General features: G+C 35.6%; 1 protein-coding gene across 1 annotated transcript in view; it reads right to left on the minus strand.

The window, feature by feature from the left end:
- AGMO (alkylglycerol monooxygenase) overlaps window positions 1-22,677 on the minus strand; it is a 374,042-nt gene that overhangs the window by 296,933 nt on the left and 54,432 nt on the right. The window contains exon 4 of the mRNA XM_060156131.1: window positions 18,084-18,235. Coding sequence (XP_060012114.1) covers window positions 18,084-18,235 — 152 coding nt within the window. The remainder of the gene's footprint in view (window positions 1-18,083; window positions 18,236-22,677) is intronic.

The raw sequence follows: 22,677 nt of genomic DNA on the forward strand, positions 1-22,677 counted from the left end.
ACTATTTGGACATGTCTCTGAAGCTGTTAAGACCGTTTTTATATTTCATCCAGCAGTTTTAGTTGCCCTCGGAGAGGAAGTTAGTCCCAGCAACCTGGCCTACTATTCCTAAATCAGGAATCTCTCAGCACTACTTGGTACAGTTCATCATGACCTTCTCCTTGATATACATACTTTCTTCGATTTCTTCTGTGACTTTTCTGCTGCCTTCCCAGTCTAATTTGCTGGTTCCCCCTTGCGTGCCAAACACAAATAATGGAACATCACAGGGCTCAGCTTTTGGAGCATCTTCCCTTTCTAGATTTACTCCTTTGGACCTCAATCTCTCCCATAGTTGTAAACACCATCAGTATGTTAACAATGTGCTCATTTACATTTCCAGCCTGGACCTCCTCCCTGAACACTAGTCTTATATAAAACTTCCTCCTTGACATTTCCACTTGAGAGTCTAACAGATACCCCAATTTCAACATGTCCAAAATGGAACTCATAAATTCCTGGCTCACTAAACCTACTTACCCCGCTTCTCTTGAAGCAATTCAAGACTAAAAGATGTAAGGGAAGGTATTATTTTAATTTTTAAAAAAGATAAAGTGTAAATGCAAAGTAGTACAATGACTAGTACTCATCTAGAAGATTAATTCAGAAGGCATTTATAAACATGTAGAATATACCAATTAGTAATTGATGTTGAATTTTCCAAGATGAGTAAGACAAGATTCCTGCTCTGATCCTCTCACATTCCATTCCCAGAAAGTGATGGAATGTAAGTTTCATACTTAGAAGTAGTTGTTTAGAGCACTCTGCTAAAAAAGATTCTGAGAATGTATGGCATCAGTGAGACAAAGCACTACAGTCAATTAGCACTATCTTTTACAGTCTGGAATTCCTGAAATAGTCATCATATACTTACCATATAGTAATTACAAGGAGTATCATGGATAAGGTATGTACTGTGTGCCAGCCATCAAACACATAATTATTTCATTTAGCCTCAAAGCACTTTGAGGGGTGTATAATATTAATGCCCATTTTACAAAAAAGTAAATTGAGACTCAGAAAAATTGAGTAATTTGTACCAGGTCACAGTAATTAATAGATGATGGAGTCAGAATGTGAAATCAGGTCAATCTGACTTTAAAACCTCTCCTCTTCACATGAAAAGATGATCAGCGTTGCTAATTATTAGAGAAATGCGAAATCAAGACTACGATGAGGTATCATCTCCCACCAGTCAGACTGGCCATCATGAAAAAGTCTACAAATGATAAATGCTGGAGGGGATGTGAAGAAAAGGGAACCCTCCTACGCTGTTGGTGGGAATGCAAATTGGTGCAGCCACCATGGAGAACAGTATGGAGGTTCCTTAACTAAAACAGAGCTATCATATGATCCAGCAATCCCACTCCTGGGCATATATCTGGAGAGAACTCTAATTCGAAGAGATACCCGCACCCCAATGCTCATAGCAGCACTATTTACAATAGCCAAGACATGGAAGCAACCTAAATGTCCATTGACAGATGAATGGATAAAAAAGATGTGGTATCTTGATACAATCGAATATTACTCAGCCATTAAAAAAAAATGAAATAATGCCATTTGTAGCAACACGGACGGACCTAGATATTATCATAATAAGTAAAGTAAGTCACACAAAAAGACAAATATCATATGAAATCACTTATATGTGGAATCTAAAAAAAATGATACAAATGAACTTATTTACAAAACAGAAACAGACTCACAGGCATAGAAAACAAATTTATGGTTACCAAAGGAGAAAGAGAGTGGGGAGAGATAAATTAGGAGTTTGGGATTAGCAGATAGAAACTACTATATATAAAATAGATAAACAAGGTCCTACTGTATAGCACAGGGAACTATATTCAATATCTTATAATAAACCATAATGGAAAAGAATATATATATGAGCACACATATGTATAAGTGAATCACTTTGCTGTACACCAGAAACTAACACAGAATTGTAAATCAACTATACTTCAATTAAAAAATAAATACATAAATAACCTCTCCTCTTATCCTCTGTGTGCAATTGTCTGACAATGAAGGGCATCTGAAAACTAAGAAAGGAAGTAAATGAATGTCTTAGAAGAGTATACGAGTATATGCAATGCTTTTACATCTTGATAAAAGAATTGTCATATGCATTACTTCTTAATGTCAGTGAGGGAAGAAAAGAAACAGTTTTAGTGGTACCTTTCATGAGAATAACTAAATTAACCCTTCTATCCAACACCTCTCTCTTATGGCCTTTAGAGGTATTGATTAAAGTGTGGACACTTTTCCAGGGATAGGCCAACATTTTGGCAGCTTGCTTCCCACCCCTCCACCTCTGCACTCAAACACAAATAAGGGAAGGAGGGAAGCAACATCTCTGTTAGCACTGGGAGGCTGTTCTGGGAGAGGGAAGACACTGATGAGCTCTGTGATGCTTGAACACCTTAACCAGGGTTGAACTCCTCTTTCTGTCGTTTCCCCCCTCGTCCTCCCACCAGCTGTCTACAACAGGAGGAAGTTAAACCCCAGAGAGGTAGCTCCTCCCTTGGGTGCATTTACAAAGGATGAAAAGGAAGTGCTGTGACTTTTAAAATTTCTCTTCCAATGTGAGCAATCACTTTCTGCCTGATTATGCTCCTGAGACGACTACAAGATTTCGCCCTGGTCCAACTCTCTAGTGAATTTCCACTGACAAATTTCTCATTATTAAAGGTCACCTATTTCACTTCGAAGCAACTTCCTATTATCTGAGCAAGTTGTCGCACTTTTACTTTGGACATCACTGTTCTCTCCAAAACTACATGAGATTTAGGGACACACGGAACCCAAATGGCTTCTTTCTTCTCCCTAGTTGTATGTTGGAACGCAGCCAAAGAAGTGTCAACTTCAAATCCCAGAGCCCTTTAAAATTCCCGAATTAGGATGTGCTTTGTCATCATTCCCATGGATGTATGTTTTGGCTTCTAAGAAGCATGCAAGGCATGGTAACCATGTAGAACAAAAAGAATATTTTGCTGCATATAAATGAATATTTGAATGAGGGCAGTATCTATCCTATGCAGGAACAATAGCTTTCTCAGGTAGAAAATACTCCATTTTTCATACTACATATTTTAAGATATTATCCATACTAGTTTGTAAGACAGAATTAAGAAATATACTGCTAAAGGATGACATCGTTCTGTAGGATTTAGAAGCAACAAAGTAATTTTGCTACTTTTCTTTGACAGTTTGCCCTAGCCTGTGGTAACTCAGAATATTTGCAAGGTATTTTTGAGGATGTTTAGTACTGTCTAAGAAAGAAGAGCAAGAAATTTGTAGGTATAGATGAGTAAAGGTTTAAAAAAACAGTCTACTTTTATTTCATGGTAAAAAGTTCATCAAAAATGTTCAACCACATATTAAAGATAATAAAGCAAGAATTATCATATTCTAAGTCCCCATTTGATTTAATTCAATCTATGATCTTTCTGATACGGTTTTACTTATATAAATCTTTTTAAGAACTGCTAAATAGCGTAGAGATGAAAAAAGTATTTGCTACTTTAAAATCTTGAAGAGTCAGACTATAGTTAATAGTTGTTATGTATTTACTATTTACAACTTCCTCTCTAAAAATACAGGTATTGCATTCCTTGTCTTAAAATGTAACCTTATACATCTGTTGTGCACACATCTGGACATTTAGCCTAACTCATCATTTCCTTCTGTATGTCTCAAAACTGTCAGTTATTTCAGCCGAGATTCAGCCCTTGGGAGAACTGAAAAAGTTACATCCTTCTTTTGTCCAGGTTTTATAAACTCTCCTTTACCTTTTTCCCCAGGATATCAGTAAGTATAAAAATAAGCAGTCTGAATTCCTTCTGGCTCTGGAGAAAGGAGCACAGGAGGACGAGGGGCATCTGCTCCATTAACATTTGCTTCTATAAAGAACAAAGCCTTCATCTGAAAGAACAGACATGGACCGTCCACACAGTTATAAAACAAGCACTTTTTGGGGGGCAAAGGAAATACAATTTGAATATAAGAAGGAGGGAGCTTGAGCACCAATGAAGAAGATTTGTACTTTCAAAAGATAAGGATCTCACACTTCATAATTTAAATTTTTCAATTCATCAAGGAAAAAAACATGTACTATATGACATAGCAAATAATTAAATACATTAATATTATTTCGTGTCAAGATTTTCAGTGTAAGAGAATAAAAATGCAAATATGAAAAGTGAAGAGAAGAATGCTAGAGAGAGGCATGGACATATATACACTACCAAACGTCAAATAGATAGCTAGTGGGAAGCAGCCGCATAGCACAAGGAGATCAGCTCAGGGCTTTGTGACCACCTAGAGGGGTGGGATAGGGAGGGTGGGAAGGAGGCACAAGAGGGAAGAGATATGGGGATATACATATATGTATAACTGATTCACTTTGTTATAAAGCAGAAACTAACACACCATTGTAAAGCAATTACACTCCAATAAAGATGTTAAAAACAACAACAACAAACACAACTAAGCCCAAGCTCCTTGCCCAGAGATTCTAATTTAAGTGGTTCCGTTTCTAATCTAGGTATGAATATATTTTTTAAAGCTTCCAAGGTGATTCTAACGTGCAGCCACAAAGAGTATCACAAGTCCATCAGCTAACAAACACTGTGCTCTAGGCTTAAAAGGACAGCAATATGAGTATAATATTGATTGTATGAGAGAAAGAGGGTAAGCCTCTTTGTATCCTACTGGAGCTTAATTCTCATTTTCAATAAATTTTTTGACACTTTAACAACCAAATTACTAAATTTAAATTTTCTTTCCTACCAAATATTTGAGGATTTATATATGTCAACAACAATCTAAAATAAATAGATTGGACAGATGGTAATATTAGTATATATTTTATTTAATTAAAAGTTAATTTTAGGGCTTCCCTGGTGGCGCAGTGGTTGAGAGTCCGCCTGCTGATGCAGGGGACGCGGGTTCGTGCCCGGGTCTGGGAGGATCCCACATGCCGTGGAGTCTGGAGCCTGTGCTCCACAGTGGGAGAGGCCACAGCAGTGAGAGGCCCGCGTACCGCAAAAAAAAAAAAAAAAAAAAGTTAATTTTATTAAGAGGCTAGAGTAATAACAAAGCCAAGAGACTCAGATCAATGGCCCCTAATCAAAATATTCAGGCTGTGGCACATCAACTCTGAGAGCTGGGCAAGTTACTTAAACAATATTTGTTTTAGTTTCCTCTTTTGTCAAAGTGCTGTGATAGAAGTCATCTCCTGGTTGCTTTAATTAAATATGAAAATGTATAAGAAGCACTTAGAAACACTGAGAAAGAACTCAGTAAATGTTAGGCAGTATTAATATTATTTCATAAAGTGACAGGTTTTCAATGCCGAATAGGATGACTTCTCGTCCTATTAGGTCTGGTACTTATCTGGCCTTAATATATTCACAAATATTTTTGTTTACTATACTTAATTCAAGTGCAGAAGATTCAAACTCTGGAGTCCCATAGAATTTAAAAATGGCAAGAAGACTTCCTGCCACCTGTAGAACATCCTACTTACATTTAAATTTTAGTGAAGTTCAGTGCTCACCCTTCACTCACAAACTTTTGGCAAAACCACTCAGAGTGATATCTTTTAGTTCTCCCTGCTGAAGTTTTTGATCTGTGTATATGCTGAAGTATGCATTTAGAGTCACTAAAAAGATGGTGGGTACTTAGGATCTAAGGAAATATGTATCATCCTTCCAAGAAGTTCATGTTATACTGTGGCTACGTATTTCTTTACATTGCAATATTCTTATTCATCTCCATTTTCATAAAATAGTAATCAACCTCTTTTCTTTACATTAATAATTATATCTACCTTTTTTCATATCCCAGTTTTCTACTGATCTTCATCTAGTCTAAAAAATAAGCTATGATGATAACAATGTGCCTATATAACCATTATCTGGCTTTATTCTTAAATTATATGACTGCTTGCACTGTTTCTTTTTAATAATTTTTTTAAATTACAGATTACTGTTATAAATATGATTTATATGTAACTGCCTGCACTAAATATCTTCTACTCAAACTCATTTGCTTTCTTTGCTTTCTATCAATACTTCTGACTCATGTGGCTTTAGGTCACTCTATTCTTTGAGTTATTTTTTTTCCTGAAGCAATATTATCACCATGATGGAGCCCTTAAAATTCTGCAAAATGACATATTTTCCCACTATATTTCAAAATTTCTAAAGAAAAAGGGAGTACTGCTAATGAAATCTAATACAATGAAATAAAATTTCTTGTTGATTTAACTACCACCTGCACACCCGGTGCATTTTTCTGGGACTTGTCTGTACCGTTTAACTCATGGTATAAGCGCTTCACATTACAGGACGTGTCCCCTTCAGTGCTTCAAACAGCTCGAAGGCACAAAGCTGGCACTGAACATTTGTTTTTAAAAAATGATGCAGCACAAGCTACATACTGCAAAACCCTACAGTTGTGGAGGGTATTTTTTTGCATTATCAAGATTTGTGTGAATTTGGAGAGGGGAAAAAAATCAAACACATACTTTAGAAATGCCCATAACACAAAATTACATTTTGGAAAGCATTCTAAGAAATATGAGGCTTCAAATTGTAAGAAAAAGGACAAAGTCAAATTACCTATTAGTGTAAGAGAAGAAGGAACAAATCTGTTTTAGTGATTTTTTTCAAGTCATTTTCTAGGTCCTGGAAAAGAGATTTCAATCTCTAAGGAGAAAACTTTTGACAAATTAATATTTAATTAAGCTGAGAAGGCAACAAAAGAAACTTTAACATATAAATAAAATTTATAAATTCTAATAGATTTTGTTTCTTCCAAAAGAACAAGGTAAAAACAATGATGTTTGAAGGAAAAAAGAGTATGAATAAGTTTGACCTACCAAAAACAATTCAAATTATATGACATTCACTTGAGGAAAGAAACAATTTTAAAAGCAAAGGATACTGTAATTTTATTCTTATAGTTGACAACTATTCATTTAGGAAAAGATTGTTAATATCATGTCTGTATGAGTGGAAGCCTAAAACACAGTCTTTCAGTGTTCCCTATTGTCTATATATCTGACCTGGTGGTGAGGCCTGAAATGTTCATTTTCCAATACATGCACCTTATTAAACACAGAGACGATTTTGTTAAAACTGATAAATCAAAATCCACATGACCTGTTTGATATAATCAGAATTCTCTAGCTTTAGTATATATTATATATTTCTACATATACCCAATGATACAAATATATAGGACATCTTTACAAGATCCTTCATGAAGTATTATTATTATCTCCAGGTAACAATAAGAAAAAATTGAGTTTGTATGAGGATAACTAAACTTAATTATGCATTTTGAGAAAGATAATTATTTTAACAACTAATATATTTAAGTATCATTTAAGGAAAAAATGATAATTTTCATATTATTATTATATATAACATATTAACAGAGAGACCTGACAACATAATAGTTAATATTTATTTTTTTACTTAATTATGTATCAGTCTCTGCCCTAAGTGTTTTCTCAATTGCAATTCATTTAAACCTCACAATGATCTTATGTGGGTTACACTATTGTTATTTGCGTCTTACAAATAAGGAAAAATAAAAGGAGGCATAGCTTGCTCAATAGTATACAGTAGGTAGTAGAGCCAAGGTCTGACCCTAGGCAGTTTAGCTCCAGGGATCATTCCTTACAATCTACTTACAGAGGTTGTCTATAATAGTTCTTTGTGTATTTTAGAGAACAGTCCATTATCAGATGTGTATTTTGCAAAAACTTTCTCCTATCTGGCTTATCTTCTCATCCTTCTGACACTGTCTTTCACAGAGCAGAAGTTTTTAATTTTAATGAAGTCCAGCTTATCAATTTTTTCATGGATCATGCCTTTGTTGTTGTACCTGAAAAGTCATCTCAACACCCAAAATCTTACAGGTTTATTCCTATGTTACCTTCAAAGAGTTTTATAGTTTTGTTGGCTATTTAGGTCTGTGGTCCATTTTGAGTTAACTTTTGCGAAGGGCTGTTAGGTCTGTATTCAGAAGCATTTTTTTACATGTAGATGTCCAGTTGTTCCAGCACTATTTTTTGAAAAGACTCTGCTTCATTGCACTGCCTTTGCTCTTTTGTTGAAGGTCAGTTGACCATAGTTATGTGGATCTATTTGGGGGTCTCTAATCTATTCCATTGATCTATTTGTCTTTCTTTTGTCAGTACCACACTCTCTTGACCACTATAGCTTCATAATAAATCTTGAAGTAGGGTAGTGTCAGTCTTCCAACTTTGTTCTTCTCTGTCAATATTTTGTTGGCTATTCTTTTCTTCTCTGTCAATATTCTGTATTGGCTAGTCTTTTGCCTCTCCATATAAACTTTAGAATCAATTTGTCAATATCCACAAAGTAACTTGCTAAGATTTTGATTGGGAATGAATTGAATATATGGAGCAAGTTGGAAAGCACTGACATCTTGAGAATATTGAGTCTTCCAATATTCTGGCTTCAAAATCTACGTTTTTCTACCACTATACTTGTTGCTTCTCCAATGGCTTTCAATAATAGTTGATTTCTACTTATTAGTATTAATATTAATACTATTACTAGCATCATCATTTCAGGAATATGAGGGTTTTTTTTTAATAGATCTTTATTGGAGTATAATTACTTCACAATACTGTGTTAGTTTCTATTGCACAACAAAGCGAATCAGCCACGTGCATACGCATGTCCCCATATCCCCTCCCTCTTGAGCCTCCCTCCCATTCTCCCTCTCCTACCCTTCTAGGTCATCGCAAAGCACCGAGACAATCTCCCTGTGCTATGCTGCTGCTTCCCACCAGCCAACTATTTTACATTCGGTAATGTGTACATACCGATGCTACTCTCACTTCGCCCCAGCTTCACCCTCCCATCCCATGTCCTCAAGTCCAATTCCTATGTCTATCAGTTTATTCCTGCCCTGCAACTAGGTTCATCAGTACCATGTTTTTTTTTTTCTTAAGATTCCATATATATGTGTTAGCACACAGTATTTGTTTTTCTCTTTCTGATTTACTTCACTCTGTATGACAGACTCTAGGTCCATCCACCTCACTACAAATAACTCAGTTTAGTTTCTTTTTATGGCTCAGTAATATTCTATTGTATATATGTGCCACATCTTCTTTATCCATTCATCTGTTGATGGACATTTAGGTTGCTTCCATGTCCTACATGTTGTAAATACTGCTGCAATCAACATTGTGTTACATGTCTCTTTTGGAATTATGGTTTTCTCAGGGCTGGGTCATATGGTAGTTCTATTTTTAGTTTTATAAGGAACCTCCAGACTGTTTTGCATAGTGGTTGTATCAATTTACATTCCCACCAACAGTGCAGGAGGGTTCACTTTTCACCACACCCTTCCTAGCATTTATTGTTTATATATATATATATATATATATATATATATATATATATATATATATATATATATATATTTTTTTTGCAGTATGCGGGCCTCTCCTATTGCGGAGCACAGGCTCCGGACGCGCAGGCTCAGTGGCCATGGCCCACGGGCCCAGCCGCTCCACGGCATGTGGGATCTTCCCAGACCGGGGCACAAATCCGTGTCCCCTGCATCAGCAGGCAGACTCTCAACCACTGCGCCACCAGGGAAGCCCCTATATTTTTTGATAATGGCCATTCTGATTGAGGTGAGGTGATACCTCATTGTAGCTTTGATTTGCATTGCTCTAATGATTAGTGATGTTGAGCAGCTTTCCATGTGCCTCTTGGCCATCTGTATGTCTTCCTTGGTGAAATGTCTATTTAGGTCTTTTGCCCATTTTTTAACTGGATTGTTTGTTTTTTTTTGATATTGAGCTCCATGAGCTGTTTGTATATTTTGGAGATTATCCTTTGTCTGTATTTTCATTTGCAACTATTTTCTCCCATTCTGAGGGTTGCCTTTTTGTCTTGTTTATGGTTTCCTTTGCTGTGAAAAACTTTTAACTTTAATTAAGAACCATTTGTTTATTTTTGTTTTTATTTCCGTTACTCTAGGAGGTGGGTCAAAAAAGATCTCGCTATGGTTTATGTCAAAGAGTGTTTTTCCTGTGTTTTCCTTTTAAGAGTTTTATAGTGTCTGGTCTTATATTTAAGTCTCTAATTCATCTGGAGTCTATTTTTGTGTATGGTGTTAGGTAGTGTTCTAATTTCTTTCTTTTACATGTAGCTGTCCAGTTTTCCCAGCACCACTTATTGAAGAGGCTATCTTTTCTCCATTGTATGTTCTTGCCTCCTTTGTCATAAATTAGGTGCCCATGTGCGCGTGGGTTTATCTCTGGGCATTCTATCTCGTACCATTGATCTATATTTCTGTTTTTGTGCCAGTACCATACTGTCTTGATTACTGTAGCTCTGTGGTATAGTTTGAAGTCAGGGAGCCTGATTCCTCCAACTCCGTTTTTCTTTCTCAAGATTGCTTTGGCTATTTGGGGTCTTTTGTGTTTCCCTACAAACTGTAAAATGTTTTGTTCTAGTTCAGTGATAAATGCCATTGGTAGTTTGATAGGGATTGCACTGAATCTGTAGATTGCTTTGGGTAGTATAGTCATTTTCACAATGTTGATTCTTCCAATCCAAGAACATGGTATATTTCTCCATCTGTATATGTCATCATTGATTTCTTTCATCAGTGTTTTATAGTTTTGTAAGTACAAGTTTTTTGCCTCCTTAGGCAGGTTTATTCCTAGGTATTGTATTCTTTTTGTTGCAATGGTAAATGGGAGTGTTTCTTTAATTTCTCTTTCTGATTTTTCCTTGTTGGTGTATAGGAATGCCAGAGATTTCTGTGTATTAATTTTGTAACCTGCAACCTTACCAAATTCATTGCTTAGTTGCAATAGTTTTCTGGTGGCATCTTTAGGATTTTCTATGTATAGTATCAAGTCATCGGCAAACAGTGACAGTTTTACTTCTTCTTTTCCAATTTGTACTCCTTTTATTTCTTTTTCTTCTCTGATTGCTGTGGCTAGGACTTCCAAAACTATGTTGAATATGAGTGGTGAGAGTGGACATCCTTGTCTTGTGGAAGTGCTTTTAGTTTTTCACCATTGAGTATGATGCTTGCTGTGGGTTTGTCATATACAGCCTTTATTATGTTGAGGTAGGTTCCCTCTATGCCCATTTTCTGGAGAGTTTTTATCATAAGTGGGTGTTGAATTTTGTCAAAAGCTTTTTCTGTACCTATTGAGATGATCATATGGTTTTTATTCCTTAATTTGGTAATGTGGTGTATCACACTGATTGATTTGTGTAAACTGAAGAAATCTTGCATCCCTGGGATAAATCCCACTTGACCATGGTGTATGATCCTTTTAATGTGCTGTTGGATTCCATTTGCTAGTATTTTGTTCAGGATTTTTGTATCTATGTTCATCAGTGATATTGGTCTATAATTTTCTTTTTTTGTGATATATATTTCCTGGTTTTGGTATCAGGGTGAACGTGGCTTCACAGAATGAATTTGTGAGTGTTTCTCCCTCTGCAATTTTTGGAAGAGTTAGAGAAGGATGGGTGTTAGCTCTTCTCTAAATGATAGAATTCGCCTCTGATGCCATCATCCTGGACTTTTGTTTGTTGGAAGATTGTTAATTATGGTTTCAATTTTATTACTTGTGATAGGTCTGCTTATATTTTCTAATTCTTCCTGGTTCAGTCTTGGAAAATTGTAACTTTCCAAGAATCTGTCCATTTCTTCGTGGTTGTCCATTTTATTGGCATATAGTTGTTTGTAGTAGTCTTATAATCTTTTGTATTTCTGCAGTGTCAGTTGTGATTGCTCCTTTTTCATTTCTAATTTTATTGATATGCGTCCTCTCCCTTTTTTTCTTGATGAATCCGGCTAAGGGTTTATCAATTTTGTTTATCTTCTCAAAGAACAAACTTTTAGTTTTATTGATCTTTGCTATTGTTTTCTTCATTTCCATTTCATTTATTTCTGCTCTGATCTTTATTACTTCTTTCCTTCTTCTGACTTTGGGTTTTCTTTGTTCTTATTTCTCTAGTTGTTTTAGGTGTAGCGTTAGATAGTTTATTTGAGATTTTTCTTGGTTTTTGAGGTGAGATTGAATTGCTATAAACTTCCCTCTTAGAACTATTTTTGCTGCATCCCATAGGTTTTGGATCACCGTGTTTTCATTGTTATTTGTTCCTATGTATTTTTTAATTTCTTCTTTGATTTCTTCAGTGTTCTCTTGGTTATTTAATAGTGCACTGTTTAGCCTCCATGTATTTGTGTTTTTTACAGTTTTTTTCCTGTAATTGATTTCCAATCTCATAGCATTGTGGTCAGAAAAGATGCTTGATATGATTTCAATTTTCTTAAATTTTCCAAGCCTTGTTTTGTTACCCAAGATGTGATCTATCCTGGAGAATGTTCCATGTGCACTTGAGAAGAAAGTGTATTCTGTCACTTTTGGGTGGAATGTTCTATAAATATCAATTAGATCTATCTGGTCTATTGTGCCACTTAAAGCTTGTGTTCCCTTATTTATCTTCTGCTTGGATGATCTGTCCATTGGTGTAACTGGGGTGTTAAAGTTCCCTACTATTATTGTGTTACTGTCAATTTCTCCTTTCATGATTGTTAGCATTTCCCTTATGTATTGAGGTGCTCCTATGTTGGGTGCATAAACATTTATAATTCTTATATCTTCTTCTTGGATTGATCCTTTGATCATTATGTAGTGTCCTTCCTTATCTCTTGTAACAGTTTTTATTTTAAAGTCTATTTTATCTGATATGAGAATTGCTACTCCAGCTACCTTTTGATTTCCATTGGCATGGAATATCTTTTTCCATCCCTTCACTTTCAATCTGCATGTATCCTTAGGTCTGAAGTGGGTCTCTTGTAGACAGCATATATATGGGTCTTGTTTTTGTATCCATTCAGCCAGTCTGTGTCTTCTGGTTGGGGCATTTCATCCATTTACATTCAACATTATTATCAATATGTATGTTCCTATTACCATTTTCTTAATTGTTTGGGGTTTGGTTTTGTGGGTCTTTTTCTTCTCTGTGTTTCCCGCTTAGGGAAGTTTCTTTAGCATTTGCTGTAAAGCTGGTTTGGTGGTGCTGAATTCTCTTAGCTTTTACTTTTCTGAAAAGCTTTTGACTTTTCCATCGAATTTGAATGAGATCCTTGCTGGGTAGAGTAATCTTGATTGTAGGTTTTTCTCTCATCACTTTAAGTATATCCTGCCACTCCCTTCTGGCCTGCAGAGTTTCCACTGAAAAATCAGCCTGATACCCTATGGGGATTCCTTTATATGTTATTTTTTGTTTTTCCCTTGCTGCTTTTAATATTTTTTCTTTGAATTTAATTTTTGTTTGTTTGATTAATGTGTGTCTTGGTGTGTTTTTCCTAGGGTTTATCCTGTATGGGACTCTCTGTGCTTCCTAGACTTGGGTGACTATTTCTTTTCCCATGTTAGGGAAGTTTTCAACCATAATCTCTTCAAATATTTTCTCAGACCCTTTCTTTTTCTCTTCTTCTTCTGGGACCCCTATAATTCGAATGTTGGTGTGTTTAGTGTTGTCCCAGAGGTCTCTGAGACTGTATTCAATTCTTTTCAGTCTATTTTTCTTTTTTCTGTTCCTCGGCAGTTATTTCCACCCATTTGCATTCCAGCTCACTTATTTGTTCTTCTGCCTCCGTTATTCTGTTATTGATTCCTTCTAGTGTATTTTTCATTTCAGTTATTATGTTGTTCATCTCTGTTTGTTTGTTCTTTAGTTGTTCTAGATCTTTGTTAAACATTTCTTGTATTTTCTTAACCCATGCCTCCATTCTATTTCTGAAATTCTGGATCATCTTCACTATCATTACTATGAATTCTTTTTCAGGTAGATTGCCTATTTCCTCTTCATTTATTTGGTCTCGTAGGTTTTCACCTTGCTCCTTCATCTGTGACATATTTTTTCGCCATCTCATTTTTTTTTTTTAATGAATGGGATTGTGTTCCTGTCTTACTGGTTGTTTGGCCTGAGGCTTCCAACACTGGGGTTTGTAGGCTATTGGGTAGAGCTGGGTCTTGGTACTGAGGTGAGGAACACTGTGAGACCTCACTCCAATGAATATTCCCTGGGGTGTGAAGGAATATGAGTTTTTAACATAATTCCATTTGGTTTTTATATAACCACTTTGAAAAAGGTTAATCAGCATATTCAGAAGTTTGGAAATTTAAGAACTAATGCCAATGAGAAGGACAAAGTTTCTTTTGTGAATTTTAAGAATTCACTCCAAAATCATCTTTGCACTTCCCCTATCATTATTGTAGTTAATTGTTAATGTCTTTTACCCATAATAAAATGAACAACTGGTGTTCACATATGTTATTATCCAAGCTACCTCTGATGCCTAATATAGGGTTCGTATAAGATAGATGGTCATTAAACATTTGTTGAAAAAGTTAATGCATGAATGAGTAGATGCATGAATGAAAAGATTATAATCATAGAAAGAAGTCTCTATGTTAGTTAATGATTCTTGCTGGAATTTTCACTTAGAGTATTTTCCTAGTACTTCACCATGCTTAGTCTCTTTTATTGTAGATTTTAATATTATGACACTAAATTCAGTCACAATTACACTTGTTTAATAAGTGAAAGAGGATAGATTCCAATTGATTTGGCCTTTTGTGGTCTAAAATGTCTTTGCTCGTAGATCTTATTTGCTAATGCATCATATGCCTTTAGTAACAGAAACTTTTTCAAATTCTCCTTTTGAGCAAAAATATTTGGCACAAATGAGACAAATTTGTATGGAAACACAAAAAACCCTGAACAGCCAAAACAATATTAAGAAAGAAGAACGAAGCTGGAGGTATCACACACCATGATTTCAAACTACACTACAAAGGTAAAGTCATCTAAACAGTATGGTACTGGCACAAAAAGAGATACACAGATCAATGGAAGAGAATAGAGATCCCAGAAATGAACCCACAGTTATATGGGCAATTAGTCTACAACAAAGGAGGCAAGATTATACAATGGGGAAAAGATATTCTTTTCAATAGATGGTGCTGGGAAAAATGGACAGCTATAAGCAGAAGAATCAAACTGAACTACTCTCACACACCATGCACAAAAATAAATTCCAAATGCATTAAAGACTTAAATGTAAGACCTGAAACCATAAAAAATCTAGAAAACATAGGCAATACTGTCTTTGACATCAGTCTTAGCAAAAAATGTTTTTGAATGTGTCTCCTCAGTCAAGGGAAACAAAAACAAAAATAAATAAATGGGACTACACCAAACTAAAAAGCTTTTGCACAGCAGAAGAAACTATCAACAAAATGAAAAGGCCACCAATGAATGGAAGAAGATATTTACAAATGATATATTTGATAAGGTGTTAATATCCAAAATATACAAAGAACTCAACATAGAAACTCAACATTAAAAAAAAAAAAGCAACCTGATTTTAAAATTGGCAGAATATTGTAATAAACATTTTCCAGAGAAGACATATAGATGTTCAAAAGGGACATGAAAAGATGTTCAACATCAGTAATCAGTAGGAAAATGCAAATCAAAGCCACAATGAGATATCATCTCATACCAGTCAGAATGCCTATTATCAAAACTACAGCAAATAAGGAGTGTTATCTAAGATGTTAAAAAAGAGGAACCCTTGTGCACGGTTGGCGGGAACATAAATTGGTACAGCCAATATGGAAAACAACATGGAGATTCCTCAAAAAATTAAAAATAAAACTACCATACAATCCAGCAATTCCACACCTGGGTACTTATCCGAAGAAAACAAAAACAGTACTTAGAAAAGATACATGCATCCCTATGTTCATTTCAACATAATTTACAATAGCCAAGAAATGGAAGAAACTTAAACACCCATCATAGATGAATGGATAAAGAAGAGGTGGTATATATATATATATATATATACATAATGGAATATTACTCAGCCAAAAAAAAAAGAATGAAATCTTACAATTTGTGACAACATGGATGGACCAAGAGGGTATTATGCTAAGTGAAATAAGTCAGACAGAGAAAGGCAAATACTGTATTATTTCACTTATATGTGAAATCTAAAAAAACAAAACAAATATAACAAAACAGAAACAGAGTTATAGATACAGAGAACAAACAGGTAGTTGTGAGGGGATGGCGGTGGTGGGGAGGAAAGAAGTAGGTGAAGGAGATTAAGAGGTACAAACTTCCAGATTCAAATAAATGAGACATGGGTATGAAATGTACAGTGTGGGGAATATAGTCTATAACTATGTTATATATTTGCACAGTGAAATATCATTTTTTTCCAACTAGCTTTCCATCACAAGTCAAAAGTCTTTGAACTTATGAGTAAGCTTCATAGCCTGAAAGTGGTGAGTGTTTTTCCAGAAGGTTTTCAGATTTTTTTAATGCCTGCCTTTACTGGACTTGGTTCAAAATTTTCTAATGGGAAGCATACTTTAAACAGCCTTGATTCCATGTTTTTAATATATTATTTTACTTTATTGCTATTCCCTGAGAGCACTTACAATCAACATATTTTTTAAAGTTTTATATTTGGTAATATTCTGTTGGTTCTTTGTTTCCTGTTATAATGGGCTTTCAAATATTAAGCAAATTAGCAGATTTTCCAAACACACACATCTATACAGGACAGTGTGATATTAGAAGGTTCCTGAAATTAAGTAATACAATGTAAATGCTTTCTGCATTACCCATTTGCTGCATAGAAAGTGAGGAAAATTGCCAATGGGTTTATTTTAGGGAGAAAACTACTATTTTGAAATAAAATACCAAGGTTACCACATCAATCCTATTTTATTCTTAATCATGTTCAATTTGGGAGTATCCTCTTACATTTATATATAAGGAAATGATGTAAGGAGCTGACCTATTATTTTCAAAGACAAAGGTTATCATACACAAAATAAATAACTTTTTCTAGTTTATCTGTTCACTACAAAGTTTTTAATGAATTAACACTTTTTATAGTCTCATTAAATGTACATGTTTAAAGTGCTTAACAAAATAATGCCATGTTTAAAGTTTAACTGCCTTAAGCATAACGCTGTCCATGCTACTCCTATTTCCTTCATCCTTGCTTGGGAAGGATATTTGGTCACACATACTCCTACACACATAGCTCAGTTATTCACCCTGATCTCAGAGCTCTTCTTTCCACCTCCCATCTATTTTTTATTATTATTCCAGGTTTCTTCCTCTTCCTTCCTTCCTCCCCACCCACTCAACCCAACTACCCACTGAAATCCTGAGTTCTGCTCTTCAGTAGTTTTTCCAAATTAGCACTTTCCTCCGTTTCCCTTCAGCAATATTTTGCATGCCTAATTCCTCCTTAGAGACCACTTGTTCATCTTAGCTCTACAATCATTCTCCAATTTCTGCTTATCTCACGAGAGATTTAGACAGCTCCATGCTCTTCCATTTTCCATTCCATAACAAAACATTTCTTTGGAAGGTGTGGCCAAGAATCCCCAAAAGCAAGTTCAGTGAACCAGTACCGTAAGAAGGCTTTGTAGCAGATGAGAAATTTTGCAAAGCTGTGGTCACACTAAAGTGCATTATGGCTAATGCCTAGCTGATTGCATTTTCATTTGTAAATATGGCAATACTGCCAAGAACATGAATCAGGCTTACATATGACAGCAGGTTACCTAGGATTCCATGCTGTTACAAAGCTCTTCTGAAAGACCCTTGATAATTGGGGTGTGGAGTGATGCTATAGTCAACACTTTCTAAATGGTTTTAAAAATAAATTATATACAAGGGGTGTGAAAAATGTACCTCTATAATTTCACTTTTTTTCAACAATGACTTCAGATTGTTTCCATTTAAATTACAAATGAAATTTCATTATTAATCTTTAGATGCTGTAAAATAAACTAAGTTATTCATCTAGTCACTTGTTCAATAAATATTTACTGAATACCAGCTATGTGGCAAACACAGTTCAACATAAGTTGAGTATCAAAAAAGTCTTGGTTTTCAACTTACCATGAGCCATACGATGAAACCAGTAGTAACCAAAGTCAACTCCCAAGAAAGTTAAATACCAAGTCCATGGAGAATCCCAAGGCAAACTGATAAGCCTGTAGTTCTCCCAGATATAAATGTAACTGGTCAGTTCAATGCTCCTGGAAAACCAACTGGAAAGATACAATGTATAAGCAATGATTATACTATATTTTAGATGTAAAATTATGCTAAACCATTTTAGATAATATTTAAAAATTAATATGTTCATACATAAAAATAAAATCCTTTCCCCCTTTCTCTTGGCTTCTTACTGCTCTATCATACCTTTGAAGAGGCTCAATTTCCTTGGTATCAAAATGATTCACATGATGTTTCCTTTTGCATAACAGGCATCATGGATGTCAACTATTCCCCTATTTCATGGAATTGAGGAAGTTCCCTTTATATGTCTCTTAAAAATACTTTTCATGGAAACCATATAACATAAAAATGACAAAACTATGACTTATTTTCTGTGACTGTCATTTCTAAATCTTAGTAAAGAACACAAGAAGGGTGCTTTTTAAAGTAAATGTAAAAAGTAGAAAATTATAAATAGCATATTTTTTAAAGGGACTGCAAAATGACTACTGCCTTAAAATATATTAATCCCATAAAGTTTGCCTTTAAAGTTGCTTCTGACTGACTCTATTCTCTCTTCCTGTCTAGTCCCTCCTCTCTTTCTCACACACACACACACACACACACACACACACACTCTATGTTTTCTAGATATTATTCTTAAGACTACAAATTGGATTCTCATAGCATATCAGTATTTCTTACAGTAATATAAACTATGGATCTCAAAATATAAGGGAATAATTTTTCCCTAGAAATAAACAATTGTTTTTAAAACCCAGACAGCATATCTCTTACCACATATTCTACCAAGCTTCTATAAATTCTTATGTCAAGAAATTTCAAAAATATACATAATATACTTCAATTTTATAAAGAGTAGTATTTTTTCTTTTAAATCTCCTGTGATCAAATTTAGGATCAGACTCAAGATAATCATTCCTTTTATCACTTTTATAGATATGATTGAACTGACTTTTTCATTAATATTTTTCACTCATATGTAAAATGAATTATTCTACTTAATAAAGATTTATTTATAAACCATGAACAAGTGAGAAAGTTCTGAAATATTCTAACTTTAAATAAAAGTCAAAGAAGCAGCTCATTAGTTTATTGTTAAAATTCATTATTTCACTAGTATTTCCCTTTACATAGTCATCATCTATGAATTAGCATGTTACTGGTTTTGTTGGACACCCAGATGTTTACTTTTAATCTAATGTTGACATTAGTTATGATATGACTTTAACTGTGATTTAAAAACTTTAAAATTGTCTCACATTTTGAATCCTTCAAGTTATTATTTAATCAGTAACATAAAACACTAGGCTTCTTCACAACAGCATTAATATAAGTAACTAATAGAAATGCCAAATACCTACACTTTGAAAAAGGATTACACATCATCAGATCTTAAAACTCAGTTTTCAATTTAAGATTACTCTAGGTTTGTAAATTGGTCCCCATACACGGAGGGTAAGAAGAAACTAAAGAAAGAGACAGAACACTCCAGACTGGGAAGTGGCAGTTTTAACAAACGAGGAACTTAGAGAGGAGGTTTGTCTTCTGTGGCTGCAAGACATGTAAATGTCCATACTCACACTCCAGAATGTTAAAATTTTCTAGAAAGGTCTTAACTGGGTTCAAGTCACTTATTCAGTCCAGATGGTCTCAACAACACCTTACTCTCTCAAGACTGCATCCTTGAAACAGCTGTTAGCATGGGACTGTAGATGGAACTTACATTCCATGGACAGGGGAGAGAGTAAGGGAAAGGGGAAGGGGAAGTAAAGTTCAGCTTATAGGTCAACCAGGGTCGCATCCTCTCCACGACCTCCTCCAACAATTATATGGCTGGAAAGAGCAATTTTGTCCTTAATTGTGAGTCCTTGATCCAAGGAGACTACCTACCCAGCACCCCTGTCACAACTCAGGCAATGCCCTGAATACTTCCAGAATCCCCTGTCAAGTGGCCCTGAGCCTGCTTTCAGGACTGCATGGGCCTCTTTCCTGGTCCAGGCCTCCAGAGGGTCCACCTATGCATGCGTGTAAAGTCCTCAACATGACAAGGTAGACAAAAGTGGCTTCATTGGACGTGTAGACAGAGCTGAGACGAGCAGTCTGGGGTGTGCACACACAGGTGTGTGAGGTCCCTCATGAGACAGCACAGGCCATGGGCCAGGGGCTTTCACCCTGTTCTGGAACTCTGAGGAATCCAAGAACTTGAAATTTGAAATGTGTCTTCCAATTTGTCATCCAGGTTATTTATCAGGGTAGGGGGAATAGAACGAATTTTATTTTAAAGCATGTTAGCTTGGTTGGTAATTCTTACACATCTAGACTAAGGCTTCTGAACAGTGTCATTACTGACATTTGGACAAGATAATTCTTTGTAGTAGGGGTCTGTCCTGTGAAAACTATTACCCAAATTATGAAACCTTATAATTGCTCCTTAATACTCATTAGTAGAGGATTAACCACATAAAATTCAAGTTTTAGGGAAAAAAATGGTGAGTAATATCAATCTTATATGATTATAACTTATTATTACTTAATTTTTCTAAAACAGAAATTCTAAAGTTAGACACTGCTGCTATTTGGGCCAGATGATCCTTTGCTGTGGGGGCCTATCCTGTGCTTTGTAGGAGGTTTAGCAGCATCCCTGGCCTCTGCCCACTAGATGCCAGTAGCACAGCCCTCCACCCAGGTGTGACAACAAAATGTCCAAATGTCTCCCAGGGGCAAAACTGCCCCAGTTGATAACCCTAAAAAAGACTGATCTAGAAAGAAAAAATTAAAACTTAGGAAAATGCAATAGAAAGTTGAAATAATCTAGATTTTTTAATATCCGCTTTACTACATGGTGTCAAAGCAGGTCAATTCATGGATTCATTCAGTCATTCAAAAAATTCATATTAAGTGCCTGCTAGGTTCCAGGCACAGCACAAGAAAGGGAGGACACACTGGTGAAGAGGGCAAATACAGCCACCTGCCTCATCAATGTCCCACCAATTCAGTATCTCTTTTTAAAGCTGCTATCTTTCTTGTCAGTTTTCTAGTGACAATTGAAATAGGCTTTCAGATAACAAAACTTCAATAATAGAAAGAGGGTCCCTGGAAAACTTCCATGTGTAAAACAAAAAGAACCTGCCTGTAATTGAAATACCTTATTTCCTGTACAGGTGCCAGGTCTTGAGCAGACACCCAATTTATTATTCTGTCAACTTACTTATTAGGGTTGACACAAATCGAGCTGAAATATGCCTTACATACTACAGGCAAGGCTGTTTCTTTTTTTTTTTTTTTCACACCTTAGCACAAAGCCAAACTTTCCTCAAGGTGAAGGGAAAGAGTGGAGAAGCTGTGGGAATTAAATTCCCGGTTCTCTATCAGCAAGATGAATATGATCCTCTTCCATCATAAATGGGAAAAAACAGCCATGGAGTGCCCACAACTAAAAACAATTCGGCAAGAGATACACCTGGGAAATGATTATCAAGCTCTGGAAAGCCCTTGATTGCAGGAAATAGCACCTATATTTTCAAAAATGTTCCCACCAGACCTTGAATCATAAAACTAACCCTCTTCCTCTTTCTCTTCCCAATTCCTTCATTCTCTCCCAGCCCCCAATCCCAGCATATGACTCTGCACTCTGGAATTCAAATGACAACTCTAACCCCTATCCTGTAGAAAGAGACATATGTAATATGCATATATAGTGACCTTACTTTATCATATGGAGATGGAAATTAGGTAGCACAGGGGCTTTGAATAACCAAATGCTAGATCCGTTTTATTCATTAAGTTTGAATGCAAGACTGAGAAAATAATCTAAATATAAGGAGGCATTAGACTCCTCTAATTAACAACCTGTATGTGTAGAGACTCCCCTCCCATTTTGTCCTATATTCTTTATAAATTCCCCCCAAATAGCTATTTCTCTTGGGTCTGAAGTATATCTTCTGGCAAATGAAAGACAGTTAATTTTTCATGTGTTTTATGTAAGCTTTTCTGTCCACACTAGAAATCTGTCCTGTCAGACTGGTGGTTGCCAAGGGGGAGGGGGTTGGGGGAGGGATGGAATGGGAGATTAGGGTTAGCAGATGTGAGCTTTTATATATAGAATGGACAAACAACAAGGTCCTACTGCATAGCACAGAGAACTATATTCAATATCCTATGATAAAGGAAAAGAATATTTTTAAAAAGAATGTATATGTGTGTGTGTGTGTGTGTGTGTGTGTGTGTGTGTGTGTATGTATAACTGAATCATTTTGCTGTATAGCAGTAATTAACACAACACTGTAAATCAACTACACTTCAATAAAAATAAAATCTGTCGGGCTTCCCTGGTGGAGCAGTGGTTGAGAGTCCGCCTGCTGATGCAGGGGACACGGGTTCGTGCCCCAGTCTGGGAAGATCCCACATGCCGCGCAGCGTCTGGGCCCGTGAGCCATGGCCGCTGAGCCTGCGCATCCGGAGCCTGTGC

The sequence above is a fragment of the Lagenorhynchus albirostris genome, chromosome 8, assembly GCF_949774975.1.
Source record: "Lagenorhynchus albirostris chromosome 8, mLagAlb1.1, whole genome shotgun sequence".
In the NCBI taxonomy this organism is placed as follows: Eukaryota; Metazoa; Chordata; class Mammalia; order Artiodactyla; family Delphinidae; genus Lagenorhynchus; species Lagenorhynchus albirostris.